The 18,706-nt window shown below is 43.7% G+C and overlaps 2 protein-coding genes and 1 pseudogene across 2 annotated transcripts; 1 reads left to right on the forward strand and 2 right to left on the reverse strand.

The window, feature by feature from the left end:
- Positions 1-1,074: 1,074 nt before the first annotated feature.
- LOC123431315 lies at positions 1,075-1,397 on the reverse strand. Its single transcript, XM_045115136.1, has 2 exons — positions 1,279-1,397; positions 1,075-1,189 (listed from the first exon to the last, which is right to left on the reverse strand). The coding sequence occupies exons 1-2, from the start codon at positions 1,395-1,397 to the stop codon at positions 1,075-1,077; spliced, it is 234 nt and encodes a 77-aa protein (XP_044971071.1).
- Positions 1,398-6,793: 5,396 nt separating this feature from the next.
- LOC123428950 lies at positions 6,794-12,471 on the forward strand (annotated as a pseudogene).
- A 3,951-nt stretch (positions 12,472-16,422) lies between these two features.
- LOC123431316 (cationic peroxidase SPC4-like) lies at positions 16,423-18,143 on the reverse strand. Its single transcript, XM_045115137.1, has 2 exons — positions 17,824-18,143; positions 16,423-17,503 (listed from the first exon to the last, which is right to left on the reverse strand). Exons 1-2 carry the CDS (start codon positions 18,067-18,069, stop codon positions 16,727-16,729), a joined length of 1,023 nt encoding a protein of 340 aa, XP_044971072.1. The 5' UTR covers positions 18,070-18,143; the 3' UTR covers positions 16,423-16,726.
- Positions 18,144-18,706: the final 563 nt, after the last annotated feature.

Genomic DNA, 18,706 nt, shown 5'->3' on the forward strand with positions numbered 1-18,706 from the left:
CGTATATTTAATATTTAAAACGGACCAGATGTATCATGTACTGTCCAGAAGAAACGAAAATACGAGTGTACCTAACATTTCATCACCCAACTCCTCCGACTAAGAGTGAATCAGGTGGCAAGAAGGAAGTCAATCAATACATTCATTTGAAAAGCATTTTTTTCAAAATTAAATGGTCATCTATCATCAAGCTCCAGAAGCTAAAATAGAAACAAGAAGTGCCACGAGGTCAAGCACAATATACCTGGTGTATTGTTCGAAAACCAAGAATCCCTGCGAGGGCAAGATGAATCCCACATACCTCTTGAGCACTATCCAGATGCAACCTACACAAATAGAAAAGCCATAATTCTTTTCAGACAGTATTATGCTCAGATCAGCTACAGATTTTCTGTTCTCCCTGTCATTCAGCATACAGGTTGAAAAAATCAGCAAAGTTTCGGTACCCTATGATAGTAAATCAGTTATGTATACATCTAAAAGTACAACACAGATAAGCTATCAAACATTCATGGAAGATACTTCTATAGAGAACATTTGTTTCCAAAAACATGTCCCTGGATGTGTAATAAACTTTTTACAGTTATAGGCTCGTGCTTTAAGTCAGTCTAGACATGTTATGCCCAGCATTTTAACTTCACAGCAGCCTCTGAACATCCCATGTAACGAGAAATAGAATTCTGAGTGTGTGACGTACAAGATATTTGACTTCTTATCAACTATGCACTATGCAAGTTATTTTTAATTGTACACTAACTCTAAACATCCCATGTAGTAAGAAACAGTATTTTGAGTGTCTGACAAACAAGACATTACTTCTTATCAACTACTAGCTCCGTCCAGTGTCAAAAATACAAGATCATTTTTCACACGATCTTGTATTTTTGATAGTCCAAGGTACTAACAGGCAATACAAACAGCTCTGAATTTTGGCATTAGGCCCCAAAATTTATCACGCAATTCAGACCATACCAGTAAACAAATACTCCTATCAAAGATGCATGGTAGGTACAAGTAGCACTGACCTAACATCTCGGGAAGGCGAGCCGGCGCGCGCAAAGGGAGGAAAGGGGATCAGGAGTCCGACAGGAGCTGCGCCTGGTCCTCGCGGCAGCCCTCGTCCTGCAGCTGCTGCGCCTCCTTCTCCTTGGTGAGCAAGTGCGCCTCGTACCTCCGCAGCCTCTCCTCATTTTTGTCTGCGGGCGCAGCACACGACAAGACAGCGGGGGTGAGCACCGCGGCTTCGACCAAATCGCAGTAGGCTGGTGGGACGGGAGCCGTCGTACCTTGTAGGAGGTCTCGATGCGGTGCATGACGTAGAAGCCAAGGCCGCCGCCGAGGATGGTGTCTGCCATGATCCGCACGTACGCCCACCGCCGCGACCCGGGCGGCGCCATTGCTCCCTGACCTTGCTACGTCGCAGCCACCGCCCGTAGAGGTGGACGGGTCGTCCGGCTCGATGGAGATGGGGTGTCCGGAGCAGAGGAAGGGAGGGGGATCGGGAGGGCGGCGACTTGGGATGCGGCAGAAGACGGATCTAGCAGGGAGCAGCGCCGTGGTAGGTGGTGAATGGAGGTGGCGGCGGCGGCGATCTGTAGGGGGAGGAGGCGACCAGTGGCTGGGTAGGGTTCAGGAGGACGAGTAGTGGGTCTGCTAGTTTTCTTTTCTTCTTTTCTTCATATGGATGAATGGATGGATGGATGTGGGATTGCTAGCAATGGACGGTAGGATTTATGCCATGTCATCGATCCGTGGCATAAATGATTCCACCAATTAGAATCCAGCTTACGTAATTGTGTTTTTTGTTTCTTTTATATTTTTATCTTTTTATTTCGGGTAAACACTCAACATATTAGCCTCATGTGGTATGCTTAAATGACCCAATATTTATGGACACATATTGGATTTAGATATTAGTCTGAGATACTAGTCCGTATAGATATTGAATTTAGGAAATATGGACCCATATTGTTGTCTCTAGTTGTATTTTTTGATTGCCTAAAAAGTATTGTACAATATTTATTATTTACCTCAAAAGAAATTTATATTTTTTGGTTGAGTGTTGTGAGTGGAAACACTATTCATTTAATTATGATAGTATTTGGCATTACTAAAAAATTCACCCACATATTTTTTGTTGTCATGTTTAAGTTTTTATTGTGTGAAACACCAAGTTAAGGTACCATATACCACCTTTCAAAACATTTATCTAAATAGGGTCTACACGTTATGAGATTAGCATGGGCTCATATATTTCATTTTGATAATTATAATGTATTTTTTAAAATATTTAAAATATTAAAATGAATAATTATAATTTATTGGTATTTATCTTATATAATTTACTTCATTCATATACGTATAAAATAAAATTTTGCTCTCAATACATGACACATAGGTAAAACTAATGAGGTGTCGTCCAGTCACCTCCACGCATATGTTTATGATCTTATATTTGGTCATGTAGCATTATAATATGATTATAAATAATTCTACACATCTTAATGACCATTTTGTGCAACAGGATCATGACCTAATGAACGCAAAAGATCATAACGTTATGTGCTTTGGACCCTCTTAGACTTGCCATGACTAATTTTAGAATTTTGGTCATGGATCAATGACCAATTAAACCACTGTCATTATTTTTGTTCATAATTGAGCGTTTTTCTTGTAGTGTATACATGTGTCGATACATAGACAACACACTATCCCTAATACTCCCTCCGTCTCGGTTTATAGGTCATCTTAGGTTGTGCACCGCAACCAAGACGGAGATGAAAACAAGAGAAATTAATGTTAACTTGCTAATTAATACCATTGGATGCAATGAATTGACCAATGCATGTCGTGCTAGTTAGTCTTAAGCCATTAAAAACATAAACGTCCCACGTCTCTTATTGGTTGAATCCTTTATTCAAGTCAAAAAACAAGAAACAAGGTGAAAGTTAATGCATCGTGCCTTAGTGTTTTGGGATTATTTGATTTTCGTAAGATGACTTATAAACCGAAACGGAGGGAGTAGGTCTCTAGTTGATTAGATCGGTCATCAAAGATGGTTAAGGTTTTCTAGGCATAGACAAGTGTTTTCACTTGATAACGGGATCACATCATTAGGAGAATGATGTGATGGATAAGATCCAAACTATGAATGTAGCATGTGATCGTGTTGTTTTATTGCTACTGTTTTTCTGCATGTCAAGTATATATTTCTATGACCATGAGATCATGTAACTCACTGGCATCGGAAGAATACCCTCTGTGTATCAAACGTCGCAACGTAACTGGGTGACTATCAACACTAGTAGAAAATGACTCATTTGTCCCGGTTCCGGAACCGGGACTAAAGGATCGGGACTGAAGCCCAAAACCTTTAGTCCCGGTTCGCTTACCAACTGGGACAAATGGGTCTACACGTGGCCGCTGCGGGGAACCCAGACAGGAGAAACTTTAGTCTTGGTTGGTAACACCAACCGGGACCAAATGGCATCCACGGGTCAGCATCTGACCGGAGCTGGGTTTTTTTAATTGGGGGGGGGGGGGGGGGGGTTGGGGGTTTTGGAGGGTTAATTTAGCGGTTTCATATTGTGTTAGATACCTAATAGAGAGAAGTGTCCTCTGTTTCTCCGTGCTTGATCAATGCTAGCTACTATACATATAGAAAAAACTTGACGCTAGCTAATAAAAAAATGAAGGAAACCATTTACAATCCCTAACATCTTTTATAATATAACATACTTTACAATCTCTAACATCATCTACCTAAGAAAATGGATCGAGAATGTGCGCGCACTAATTGGGAAACTATGTATTTGTGCATCACGTGCATTGGTGTATGCCATCCAGTTCAATGTCAAATTGCAACTATCCATTGAGCGAGAGTGTGGCATCCTCACGTCCAAGATGATGCAATTCTCTTTCTTGTTTGTTTGAGAGAGGATTTGACTTCAAGCAACTAAAGGGCGGTTTTGCTAAATTACTGGATGAGTTTAACGGAATATGTGGCTAGGATTATATACCCATTATACTCCATCCGTCACGGTTTAGAAGGCACTCTTGAAAATCTCTGGGACCAAGGTAGTTATCGATTGGTTGTGAGATGTAGCAGGTGTAGATCCTAATGCGCCTAATCAACTGAGAAAATACTAGTACTAATGATGAGGAGCAAATCGGGAGGGCGCATGCATGACTAGTACTAGTACTAATTAATAAGAGTAATTGCTTTCGCGCCTTAAACATTGTCTATTTTAAAAACGCACGCAACTTTAACTGTGTCTTCTAAACCGTGACGTAGGAAGTATAAGCGTAGCATTCTTTTCATTAAAGGATTAATTGTGAGTACTATCTTGTTGGACACGTATAGGTGTCTTTCTACCTTCACGGCGGGAGCTATGTAATCAAAGCACTGACAGCATGTATAAACGACACTCCAACTTGGTGGGTACCAGTACAAAGGAGAATTAGTATATAGCACTAGATCAACTGATCAAGCACCGACGGTAGTTGGCTGCATTGATCCTGCTAAGCAAGTTAAATTAAGCAAACAACTCCAAGAACCAAGATGATTACACGTGCTCGCTATGATCACCGCGTCGTTGACAAAACAAGCGAGAAAACCATCTGCATTCGATAAAGAAAAGAAACAGCAAGCCTGAGGCACGAGATGTCATCGTGGACATGGATGAAAATGGCTTTATGAAATGCCAGCATGCGGTCAAAAGATCAACCGATTTCACAGTTCAGCCCTAGAGTGTATAATAAGGGCACCACTAGCTAAGAATATATCCGTTGAAACGGGGCTATTTGTGCACCCACAAATCCCCTTGATTATAATAGAGGTTCAAATTTGATGAGTATTCTCCCCTTTCACAGTCAGCTCGCAATGCAGCTACTGTCTCGTTGTCAAAACGGCGTTCCTTAACGAGTTTCTTAAGGAAGAGTTGTATATGATGCAACCGGAAGGTTTTGACAATCCAAAGAATGCTAACAAAGTGTGCAAGCTTCAGCAATTCATTTATGGACTGGTGTAAGCATCTCGGAGTTGGAATCAGTGCTTTGATGAGCTGATCAAGGCGTTTGGGTTTGTACAAGTTTTTGAAGAAGCTTGTATTTACAAGAACGTGAGTGGGAGCTCTATAGCGTTTCTAATATTATATGTTGACGACATATTGCTGATTGGAAACAATGTAGAGTTTTGGAAAAAGCGTAAAAGATTATTTGAATAAAAGTTTTTTCAATGAAGGACCTAGGAGAAGCTGCTTACATATTGGGCATAAAGATCTATAGAGATAGGTCAAGGCACCTAATAGCTCTTTCACAAAGCACATATCTTGGTAAAGTATTGAAGAAGTTCAAAATGGAATAATCCAAGAAAGGATTCTTGCCTGTGTTACAAGGTATAAAGTTGAGTAAGACTCAATGTCCAGTAACTGCATATGATAGAGAAAAGATGACTGTCGTCCCCTATGCTTCAACCATAGGGTCTATCATGTATGCAATGTTGTGCACAAGACCGGATGTCAGCCTTGCCATAAGTATGGTAGGCAGGTTTCAAAGTGATCCAGGAGTGAAACACTGGGCGGCGGTCAAGAATATTCTGAAGTATCTGAAAAGGACTAAGGAAATGTTTCTCGTTTATGGAGTTGACGAAGAGCTCGTCGTAAAGGGTTACATCCATGCAAGATTTGACACCGATCCGGATGACTCTAAGTTTCAAACCGAATACGTATTTATTCTTAAACGGGGTGCGGTAAGCTGGTGCATTTCCAAGCAAAGCGTCATAGCTGATTCTACATGCGAAACGGAGTACATAGCTGCCTCAGAGGCGGTTAAGGAGGGTGTCTGGATGAAGCAGTTCATGTCAGATCTTGGAGTAGTGCCAAGTGCACTGCTCCAATCAATCTATTCTGTGACAACACTGGTGCCATTGCTCTAGCCAAGGAACCAAGGTTTCACAAGAGGACCAAACACATAAAGCGACGCTTCAACGTCATCCGCAATTACATCAAGGAGGAGGACATAAATATTTACAAAGTGCACACGGATCTGAATGTTGCAGATCCGCTGACTAAACCTCTTCCACGAGCAAAGCATGATCAACATCAGAACTGTATGGGTGTTAGATGCATTACATTGTAAATCACGTAGAGATGTGAGGCTAGATTATTGAATCTAGTTTAAGTGGGAGACTGTTGGAAATATGCCCTAGAGGCAATGATAAAATAGTTATTATTATATTTCTTTTTCCAAGATAATCATTTATTATCCATGCTATAATTGTATTGAAAGAAAACAAAAATGCATGTGTGGATATATAGACAAAATAATGTCCCTAGTGAGCCTCTAGTTGACTAACCTAATAATTTTGTTAATACTGAAAAACATAGGGCATCATGAACCCGAGGAGTAATTCAACACAGTACAGGGAAGGCCGGTGATGATGGTACTGGTTCAAAACAGAGTCGTGTGCGGGACCAACCCGGACAACTCGGATGATTTCTATCAGGCCACTGTACGCTACGCTAATCTAATCGAGCCTTGAGAACGAGATACGCGGCTCCTATCGGGATATCGGCACGTGGGACAGCCTTGTTGAACTTGTTTTACCTTTCTCGAACGTCTTGTGCGAAGGATTCCGAGGATGCTTTGGGTTATCTCGAGGTTGAGGTTTTTCAATAGAAACCCGAAGTGATCACGGTTTTTCTGATCAAGGTCATTCCGTCACAACGTGTGGTAATTTATGATGAACTAGTTGAAGCAGGGTTCAATCTTTGAAAAAAACGTGCCTGCGGTTATGTGCTCTCTGTCGATCCACACGGTGCATGCGCTGCTTACTGCGGGGTGCGGGGGCTCGCGGTGCCATGAAGGCCCAGCTGCTCAGCTTCCTGGGCGCGCCGTCGGCGGCTGATCTGGCCGCCTTCGGGCGGCGCGTGGCGGAAACTGTCCTCGCCGACCAGGCGAACGACGACAGCGCACCCTGCGTGCTCTTCGGCGGCGGCGTCTGGCTCGACGCTTCCTGCGGCGCGCTGAAGAAAGCGTTCCGGGACGTTGCCACCAAGTCTTACAAATCCCAGGCTCGCACAGTCGACTTCGCCGACGATGAAAGTCTTACTCGTGATCCCAGGCCTACCCTTGTATCATACTGGTTCTTTAATTCGATTTCGTGGAATTTGTGCGTACCATTATATCCATTATATTACAAAAAAGAGATCTCTATTAAAATTTCATTTGTCAATATATATCTGCAGCCGGAGGAAGCAGTGGAGATTATGAACGACTGGGTGAAAAAGGCCACAAACAGCCTCATCACCACCATCTTTTCTCCGAGCGACATCAACGCTGACACCGCCCTTGTGGTCGCTAACGCGGTCTACTTCAAGGGCCTGTGGCGCAATCCGTTCAAGTGTGTGGACACATCGTCCGGCAAGTTTCACCTTCTCGACGGTAGCTGCGTCACGGCAAAGTTCATGTGGAAGGGTCCTCAATCACAGTTTATCTCTTGTGTGGACGGTTTCAAGGTGCTCAAGCTCCCGTATCGGGGCCCATGGAAACCTGAGGCAGATGCCGACGCAGCTCCTCTCAAGCGTCGCCGCGGTCGAGGCGCTGCTGCAGCTGTCGATGCTGATAACACTCAGTTCAACATGTTTTTCTTCCTCCCGGACGAACAACGCGGCATCACCAACATGGTGGACATGATTACCGCTGCGCCAAGTTACCTGCCAAAGCACGCAGCAGACGAGGCGTGCGATGGCTCGTGCAGCACATCAAGCAATGCTCGAAGCGCTCGATCAAATGACTGCGTACCACAGGGGAGCAGCCTGGAAGCTGCGCCTGGAAGTTCACAGCCTGGGCGTGGCCAAAATATGGCTCCAACTCAAGCTAGCTGTGAGACAGGAAGGCATGCACGTGGACTTGAAGGTTCACATGTACATGCAACTAATTCTGGAGAACATGGATCGCCAGAAAACAGGAGTTTGGCAACTCCACGAGATGAAAATTCTTCGTCTTCGACAGAACAGGAGACAAGGAAACGTCCGCCGACACGAGTTCATCTTCGACCAGTGGTGGATTTATATCCGGAGGAAGCACTTCATACTATTAATCCTGTCAAAGTTATAAGAAGAGGACGACAATGTTTGCTTAGTGTCGAGGAACCGACGAAATTTGAAGAAGCAAATACTGAGGAGTGTTGGCGTCGTGCTATGGATAAAGAGTTGAGATCAATACGAAACAACAAAGTATGGGAGCTCGCTGATCTTCCCTGTTGGCCTCGGCAGATCGATCAACTTGATCGATGCTCCTGGACGTGGATATAAACTAATAGTACGTACGTATACGAGCACTTCTAGCCAGCCTTTTCCCAAATTGATCTCACGCACACACGCCGATGTATTACAACAGGCACGTCTCGTACCTTGCTATTTTCTTTATTTATTCTGGTACTCTTTACAACGTATATGCCCATATATATATAAGGGACTAAACCGACCTGAAGCTAGCTAGCTTAGCAATCCTAAACTGACTCAGACTAGGACTCCCAATACTACACGCTCAGGTAAACATAAGTGGCATCCAAGCCACGACTCTTCCAACTCTTACTCTTACACGTAAGTGTGGATTAACATGTAACAATCTCTTCCTAATCCAAACTTACCACATCGACGACTCGATTAAATTGTCATGTCTATACACATTAAGTATGACCTGTCTGGAAACATGCAGTGCTCCTTCCTTGCCCTGCTATGTTGTGCCGCCGCCATTGCTTGGCCGCCGCCTTGCACTCGGTTCGCACCATACTTCTTATACTTGCTTGTAATAGATCCACTCTCATTGCTCGCACACCTCCTCGCTTTACGATGGCTTCGCGTACCATCGTCCGCCTTCGGCATCTCACCGAATCCACACTGGCCGCAACCAGGACACTCCACGAGGACATGGACATAACTCACGGAACACCGTGCACACTGCTTGTACTCCTTTGACTAGACGACGCAAAAAAAAAACAAGACGACTCTTTTCTTTTTATCCTTTAGAACAATCTCGGATCATCCTCATCATCCTGGATGAGATTGCAATCCGCCAGATTTTTCTTCTTCTGTCCCCTCTTCTTTTCAGGACACTCATAAGCATGATGTCCTAGGTCTTGGCAATTGAAGCACTTGTCCTTGGACTTATCACGACGACGCTCTCTTGCTCTCCACTCCGATCTTGTCAACAAAAGTTGTTCGCCGTCTTGGTCATCCTGGACATAGCCGCGCAGTCGTTCCTCATGAACCTTCAACCTTCCTGTGACTTCCTCCATAGTCATCGTTTTGAAATCACCAAACTGCTCTATGGCAGATGCAATCTGGAGAAACTTTGACGGAGCAGCTCGAAGAATTTTCTTGACCGTACTTATCTCCTCAAACTTTTCTCCAAGCCCTCGTATCCCATTGGCGATTGTTGTCATCCGGAGAGCAAAGTCATCGATTGTTTCCGTGTCCTTCATCTTGAGCCTTTCGAACTCGGACTTGAGGGTTTGCAACCTCGCCTCCTTGATGCGATCGTCTCCAAGCCGATTCGTCTTTATCGCCTCCCAAGCTTCATGTGATGTCGTCTTCTCAGCAATGAAGACAAACACATCATCCGGGATACTTTGATAGATAGCCGTCAACGCCTTCTGATCCATCATGTCGTCCACCTTGCCTGAGACGGTCGGTTCCACCGCATCCCAAACTCCTTGTGCGCGCATCAACGCTTTCATCTTTATCACCCAAATCGAGTAGTTGCTCTTCGTCAGCATCGGGTACGTGACAAACACGCTTCCACCTTTTTCAGCCATGATCTTGATCGTCACTCCACGCAATCACAGCGCTCACCCGACGACCTTGAACCTAGCTCTAGATACCAATTGTTGGCCTCGGCAGATCGATCAACTTGATCGATGCTCCTGGACGTGGATATAAACTAATAGTACGTACGTATACGAGCACTTCTAGCCAGCCTTTTCCCAAATTGATCTCACGCACACACGCCGGTGTATTACAACAGGCACGTCTCGTACCTTGCTATTTTCTTTATTTATTCTGGTACTCTTTACAACGTATATGCCCATATATATATAAGGGACTAAACCGACCTGAAGCTAGCTAGCTTAGCAATCCTAAACTGACTCAAACTAGGACTCCCAATACTACACGCTCACGTAAACATAAGTGGCATCCAAGCCACGACTCTTCCAACTCTTACTCTTACACGTAAGTGTGGATTAACATGTAACATTCCCAACGGTCACAAATCCATAGGGCTCAAGTGGGTGTACAAAGTCAAGAAGGATGCCGAAGGAAACTTGGTCAAGCATAAAGCTCGGCTCGTAGCTAAAGAATTCGTGCAAGAGCAAGGTGTGGACTTCGAGTAAGTGTTCTCTCCAGTCACAAAGATGGAATCGGTGAGGCTAGTTATAGCTCTCGCGGCTCAAGAATCTTGGAGGCTACATCACATGGATATAAATCCGCGTTTTTGAACGGGGAGTTGAAAGAAGAAGTATACGTGAAGCAACCACCGGGGTACATCAAAGAAGGAGAAAAACACAAGGTGTTGAAGCTACACAAGGCATTGTACGGGCTACATCAAGCTCCTCAGGCATGGAACATCAAGCTTGACCGTACATTGATTTCCCTTGGTTTTGAGAAAAGTCCACTCGAACATGCTATGTACAAGCGAGATAAAGGCAAGGATCGTCTCTTAGTGGGTATCTATGTTGATGATCTCTTGATAACTGGAGAAGACGAAGAGGAGATTGCAAGATTCAAGCTACAAATGAAGGAGCTATTCAAGATGAGTGATCTAGGGCTCTTGACATACTACCTCGTGATCGAGGTACAACAAAAGCCGAATGGGATCACACTATGTCAAGAGGCATATGCAAAGAAGATACTTGAAAGTTGTAGCATGGAGAATTGCAAACCAACTTATGTTCCAATGGAGCCTCAGCTTAAACTTAGCAAAAGGAGTGAAACCCCTGCGGTTGATGCAACGGATTATAGAATTATGGTCGAAAGCCTAAGGTATCTTGTGAATACACGGCCGGACTTGACCTATTCCATTGGCATAGTGAGTCGCTTCATGGAAGCACCCACGACTAAACATTGGACAGCTGTCAAACATATACTCACGTACATCAAAGGGATAACAAACTTCGATTGTGTCTATTTGAGAGAGAAAAAGAAGGAGATGGTGGAGCTACTTGGCTACAGTGATAGCGACCTGGCTGGAGATGTGGATGACCGTAAAAGTACCTCGGGTCTAGCATATTTCTTGGGCAGGAGTATAGTAACTTGGCTATCACAAAAGCAGAAGGTGGTCACATTATCGTCCTGCGAAGCAGAGTATATAGCAGCTGCAACCGCAGCAGGTCAAGGTGTGTTGCTAGAAAGGCAACTCGGTGACCTCACAGATAAAGAACCAGAAAGAATGGTGTTCAATGTTGACAACAAGTCTGCGATTGCCCTGTGTAAGAATCCAGTGCATCATGACAGGACCAAGCACATAGATATAAGGTATCACTACATACGGCAGTGTGTGAAAGAAGGCAAGATTGAAGTCAACTATGTTTGCACCGACGACCAGCTTGTAGATATCCTGACCAAATCTTTGAGACGACAGAAGTTTACAGAGATGCGGAGAAGGATCGGCGTTCAAGCTGTGAAGTGAGGACATCGTATTTAGCGGGGTGATTGTTAAAACTAATCACGATTAGGCTTCCATGTCCGGCACGGATTGGTATTTATTGCCGAGTTGGCTAGGTGCTAGGTACGATAGCTTCTATATATACATGTATCTAGTCCCCCTTGTACAACCAGATCAGATCAAAGCAATACACATACACAGAAATATTCGGGAGCGACATGCTCCTGTAGCCATCAATCTCGGCAACTTAGTGTTGTCTTGCGTGCGTGTATTTTCCAGTATTCCGTCGGGGGCTTGATCTGGCTAGTATTCGAAGCTAGCTAGACACCGAGTAAAATCCATCCAGCTACTAGGCTGCTTGCTTGCTCTTTGTACTGCAGCGTATATTGTTCGTTGTTGGTCGTTCCGTTGAACAGTAATCAGCGGATCGCTGCATCGACAACGGATCAGTGCCAACAGAGTATGTCCCTGTTACGCTGCCCAAGTTTGAGATCTCGTTCCACTGGGACCTTGGGGAGGATCTCCGCCGCCTGGGGCTCACGCTGCCGTTCTCGCGTGACGTGGGTGACTTGCGAGGCTTGTTCCAGAAGGCTGACATGGGGAGGCCCATTTTCGTGACTAAGGCGATGCAGAAGGTGATCATCAAGGTGGACGAGGAAGGGACTGAGGCCGCTGCGATAACGCGGGGGTACTGTGGTGGTGGTGGTTCCGTTTGTTGCTGACCACCCCTTCAGTTTCCTCCTCATGGAGGAGCGGTCTGGAGTGATCGTCTTCGCGGGCCATGTCCTTGACCCTACCAAGTAATCGGCCCTAGCATCAAGATTTCAGAAACTACCAGCTGCATGGGAATTTGTCAAGATGGAGACATTTTGCTCCCTTCAATCCTACCTATATATAGTACAGTACTGTATTGTGTTGGTTTCAGAATTACTCTCTCCGTTCCTAAATATAAGTCTTTCTAGAGGTTTCATTAAAGAACTACATACGGATGTATATAGACATGTTTTATAGTGTAGATTCACTCATTTTCTTCCGTATGTAGACCCTTAGTGAAATCTTTTTAAAGACTTATATTTAGGAACGGAGGGAGTAGTACTTACTACTGCAACATTGAACTCTACTATGTAATCCCAGGACATGTTTCAGTACCGTTTCTCTTATTATTACTAGTATACCTGCTTATGTTGGTTATTTTTGGGGGAAAGATGCATCGAATATCTTGGGTGCATTGCAATTTGATAAAATTAAAGTCACTAGAATGAGTTAAGCTAGAAAATGAAGTGAGAAATAGGGTCCATAGATAATTATACCCTCCTTTATTTTATTTCCATTCCTCATGAAACTACCCTCCTTTACTTTCTTTGCATTAATAAGATATAGTACTCCCTCCGTTCTTAAATATAAGTCTTTTAAGATATTTTACTAGAAGTCTACATACGAAGCAAAATGAGTGAATCTACACTCTAAAGTATGTCTATATACATCCGTATGTAGTCTATTAATGAAACCTCTTTAAAGACTTATATTTAGGAACAGAGGGAGTAGTAGAACTTCTCCAGATATTACTGTCTTCTTTGCACTAATATATCATACTAGTAGAAAAATATCTTGAAAACCCAGCACGGCACTCGTTTTTGGTTTTGGTAATAATTTCACCTGCATGCTGTTGCTCTTGACTACATTCGTTTGGTATTTTTCAGCAACTTTTTACAAATTTATTTATTTCCGTGAACAAGTTAAAGTGGTATTTTCTAGGTCGTTACATGTACAAATATGATTAGAGAGGACATTTACATTGATATTGATTTGTCGTTGTGCTGGTTTCTATAGTTAGAAATCGATGGTCTAGAGTTGTGTTTTCTACTGTTTGGGATGAGCATCTCGTGTCTCTCTGCTGTGTACCATTCCTTCTCTCTCTGCGTTCTCCGTATGTACTTGGGGAAAAGACATAAACCAGAGTGAACAAACAATGCGAACCACGCAAACCGAAAGAAAATGTTAATACAAACAACTAGGTAAATAGCATGCGAAGGAGAACGCCACTGACGCTTACTGGACTACGCAAGAATAAATAACTAATATATTAGGAGATGGAGCTTGGCCTCCATGGAGGCCATTTTTTTGAAGAAAAAAAAATTCATAGTGTTTGGTTTTGAAAAAAATGTGAATTTAATGGTACAAAAATACAAGTATGTGATGTGTATGTGTGTAAAATTTCAGGATGAAATATCTGAAAATGGGATTTGCGTAAAGAGAACAAATTCATGAGCTTTTGGGATGAGTAGTATCCTGTGTTGAAAAGCCACATAATTCTCCTTTTGGCACATCCCTCAATTCAACATATTTTGTCATGAAAATTTATACACACATGTGTTATGCCGTTATGTATATCCGTATTTGTCAGATTTTTTAAAATGTAAAAGATATGAATTGGCATGGACCTTCTAAGATTCTTTGTGCCACAGTTGCTTGTTCAGTGCGCCTGGCCCGTGTCCAACAACGCGTGTTAAAATACTTACATAGGATATACATGAGCATTGTAAAGTAATAGTAAAAGAACAACAACGGTGTAGCGACAAGGACGGCCATAATAGCAAATACAATAGGCTTAAGTAAGCAGGCTATCCGGTTTAAAATATTATTTTTATCCTCACATGAAAGGGAGAGAGACCCTGCTATACTACAAGAGCCAGATGTAGCACCTGTTCTTAGGCACTATGTAAGAGTGAAAGGATCATGTATTAATAAGTAGCACATCTTTATATCTAAGTATTGTATTTATTGGCTATAAGCTTGGTTATACTCCCTCCGTCTCGGTTTAAAAGGCACCTAGCCCAGATCGCTGGGACCAAGGTAGCCGGAGAATGGCTCATTTTCTCCAGCTATCAACTAAAAAAATCCATCGAGTAAACCACCCGTGCCTAATTAATTAAGACTTTATTATGGAGTAACCTCCCAGCCACTAAACAAGGAGGCTCCCCCATGCAACGGTGGAAACCAATTCCAGCGGATGGATTCACACAGCTGTATGCAATAGTATTGTACTTCGAATTACTCATTATACTCCCTCTGTTTCAGTTTATAAGTCCGGCACATGTATCTACGTCGTCAATTTGACCATTATGTTAAACAATATATTTTATATAAGTTAAATTAACGACCTAGATACATGTACGTGCCTTATAAACTGTGACAGAGGGAATAGTGTATTAGTGCTAGGCAATAAGTGAAACACGCCTTAATCCTTCTCAATTTTGGAAATGCATGAAATCTGATGGACGCCTTCTAAACGGTGATGAAGGAAGTAGATGATTATAGCAACATCATATAGTCATCAGTTATTTCTACTATTAACCATGCTCTAACCTACATTCCACGCCATGCCCCGTCCACTGCACCAAGGATTCTACCTATGATTATGCCATGCTCCCGTGCTATATGTAACACTGTAACTGTGAGTGAGAGAGTGAGTGAACGAGTGTGTGTTCATCCACCGCGCCCATGGATTCTACCTATGATTATGCCATGTTGGCGTGCTATATGTAACCCTGTAACTGTGAGTTAGAGAGGGAGTGAACGAGTGTGTGTTTTCCTCACCTCTGAAGATCAGATTGCGCTATTGTTAGCCAAGTAGCTTGTGTTGATCAGAGTCCAAAGCACCGAATTAATAGGCTTTGGAAAGGGAGCACATGTGCCAATAACTGAATTAGTTTGCGAGGAGAAAAAGCACAGGCTAACGGCCTGTTCGGAGGCCCTCCGGCTCCGCAACCGCACACCTGGAGTTGGTGGTGCAGCAGCTAAAAAACGTGAAGCGGGAGAAAGGGTGCTACGCAGATTCTCAGATTTCAAGGAGCTGGAGAATCACCGAACAGCTCCTAAATAGACCAATAATCTTACCCATCCTCTGGTTCTAGCCGGTGTCCAACTGAAACCCGACCCAAAAGCTTGAAGCATGTGGAAACCATATATGTCTTGAAAATTGTTGTGCTTCCTAATAGATAAGTTATTTATCCTCACAGAAAAAGTATAATTATTATCAAAATTATGGATTTCTCTCAGGCTAGGGCTAGTGCTCTTAAACATCAAATGTTTGGATCTCTCACTGTCTTTGATTATCTTACTATTTAAGAGGAGAAAAACTGGAGGGAAATTTTTAAAACCTGGGTGTATATAGACGAACGTTTTAAATAGCGGGCTACGGCAAATAGCGGCGAGCCTCTAAATCAGCTATAGCGGAGCTATAACGGGCTATAGCGGCATATTTATACATGATACCATTTAGCGGCACCCTGCTGAAAAGGCTATAGCGAGGCTATAGCGGGGCTATAGCGGGCTATTTAAAACTATGATATAGACACTATATGCAAAAGAAATTTAGGAATTCAAAAAAGTTCAAAAATTCTGAAAATACTTTTTTAATAAACTTGACCTTCTATTATACTTGTAAGAAAAATTCCACAATTTTTTTACACTTTGACTTCTTTTAAAAAGACAAATTTTTGAACAAAATAGTGTGAATAGTGACCTATAATAGTAAATAAATTTTGTCTTTTTATCCAAAAGTCAATATTGACTTTTTTGATGAAAATTTATATACTAGTGCAAAACAAAGTCAAGTTTAATCTAAAAATACTTCCAAACTTTTTTGATTTTTTAATTAATTATTAAATAAATATTTCATATAGGATGCACATACAATCAGGAACTAAAGTATATTTTCCGAGAAAGACTATATTAACTTACTTTTCCATGAGCTAAAATACAAAATCTTACTTGTTCATTAATTTTCATGACAGAAACAGGCGTAAAACCTAAAGGATGGAAAATAATTCTAGGATAAAACTAGACAGCAACTCCCAGAAAGCTGGAATAGTTGCTGAACTGAGACGATACAAGGCCCAGACGAGTGGCTCTAGACTAGACTAGACTAGGTGGGCATACATACGCTAACTTGAATCAAACAAAAGATAAACTAGGTGTATTGCTCTTATTACATGCACATATGGCATGGCACTGGGCCACTGGTCGTGGATGTATGGTGATCCATCCCATAGATCTCTCAAGCTGAGGCCGCGAAACCCTCGGCAGTGAGGTTGAATGTCTCCCTCATAGACTTGCGCCTGAAGCAGTTGTCACGGAACTCGGTTTTTCCGCTCACGGGCAAACGGGCCATCTTTGCCATGGCGTCGCTGAACTTCCGAAAGAAATCATCCTTGTCGTTAGCCCACTTATGGACCAAATCTCTGGTGAAGGGGTCGTTGAGGAGCTCCATGTCGGTGCTGAGCACCCCCATCCCTGCAACGATGTTGGCGTAGTACTTGTTGTCGAAATCGTTGGGGGTGGCGACGTCAAGATCGTGCTTCTTGTCCAGAGAGTTGTTGCAATTCCTTTTGATAGCGTCGACGAACCAGGCGGCCTCCCCGGTGCGGCTCTCGAGGCTCCCACAGCTTGTCTTTCCGATGGTGTGCGCGCCGGAGAGCGCGGTGAGGTCAGTCTTGTCGAAGCGGAGGCTCTGGAAGACCTCGATGAGTTTGCCGATCTTGGCGTCGCGAGCGGGCAGGAAACGGTCGACCTGGTCGAACCTGGCGGGATCGATGCTGTCCTGCCGGCCGAGCACCACGGCGTAGTCTGGGCCCCCGGACTGCCTGATGGCCGCTCGGGTGGCGAGCATGGTGATGTCGGCGCAGGACACGTCGGTGCATTTGGCGTCGCGCACGGCGTCGCGGATACGCTGGATGAGATCGAGCGCGCCCTGGTGCAGCCCGCCGTTTTGGGGCCTGTCCCGCTCGCTGAAGTAGAGGTGACTTCGCTCCAGCAGGAGCGACGCGTCGCAGCCCTGCACCATCGACAAGATACACGCACCTACTTAGTACCCCCTCCGTCTCGAAATAAATATCGCAAATTTAGCACTAAGTTACTATAAATTTAATATTAAAGAAGCGAAATATATTTTGGGTCGGAGTAAGTATAATATAGGAAATGCTAAATACTAGCAGTAGAATCATCTAAAATAGACAGCATAGCAAAGGCCATCTTTCAAGCTCACCGGCCGTACGCGCTAATAATACTAGCTAGTGTACCGAAAAATCCGAAAGTGTATGTATATATGTATGTGTAGTAGTTGTTGTTTGGTAAGAGAAGAGCACAGAGACGTACATTGGGGAAGCAGTCGTGGAAGAAGATGCGGAGGAGGCCGGCGACGACGCCGATGTCCCTTCTGCGCGCTTCCGCCACCTTGTCGCGCACAATGTCCTCCAGTTTGGGGCAGAACGTGGCATGGACGCGGCTAACGTCGTCGGTGGGCATGGAGATGAACTCCGACGCCCCCGCCGCCGCAGCAGGGCACACCAGCCCGGCGAGGAGGCCCATCATGGCCAACACCATTGCACCGCTCGAGGCCATCGGTCCAAGCTCAGTGCAGGAGCTTCTTCTAGTGAGTGAGGGAGTGAGTGAGTGAGAGTGTGGGTTCCTCACGTCCAAGATGCTGCCATTTTATAGCGGATCGAGGCACTCACGTCCAAGAGAGGGCGGAGGACGTCCTCTAATAACTATCCTATCCATCCAATATACATCGAAGGCCTGATGACAATTGTTTGCACTTCCGACCTGCAGCTATTACAGTTCTATGCACTACCCACAAAGCCAAGAAGCAACGTCTCTGTTCCACCCGATCAGATCCAGATTCTGTTTCTCCTCCCCCCTCATTACCGCTCGTCGTACTGCCATTCTCGCCGTCTGCCTCACAATAGATTTCTTGTTTTCTTTCCCTTTTTTGCAAAAAGGACGGGTTTTTGATGAATTCTCTCTGATCTGAAAAAATATATGTTGTATGAATGCACTCCGCTCCAGGTTTCGTGTGTGAATGATCGCTGATGTGGATTTGAGATGTGGACATATTTTACATGTTCACGATGTATGTGCTTAATTTACCCGTGATTCGAAACCGTGAAGGATTTCGTGTTTTTTTGTAGGTCAAAAATAGTTACATAACCATGGCTTGTTAATTCTGTTTCTTTCCAGATTGTCACTGAAAATTTGC

The sequence above is a fragment of the Hordeum vulgare genome, chromosome 2H (assembly GCF_904849725.1).
Source record: "Hordeum vulgare subsp. vulgare chromosome 2H, MorexV3_pseudomolecules_assembly, whole genome shotgun sequence".
NCBI lineage: Eukaryota > Viridiplantae > Streptophyta > Magnoliopsida > Poales > Poaceae > Hordeum > Hordeum vulgare.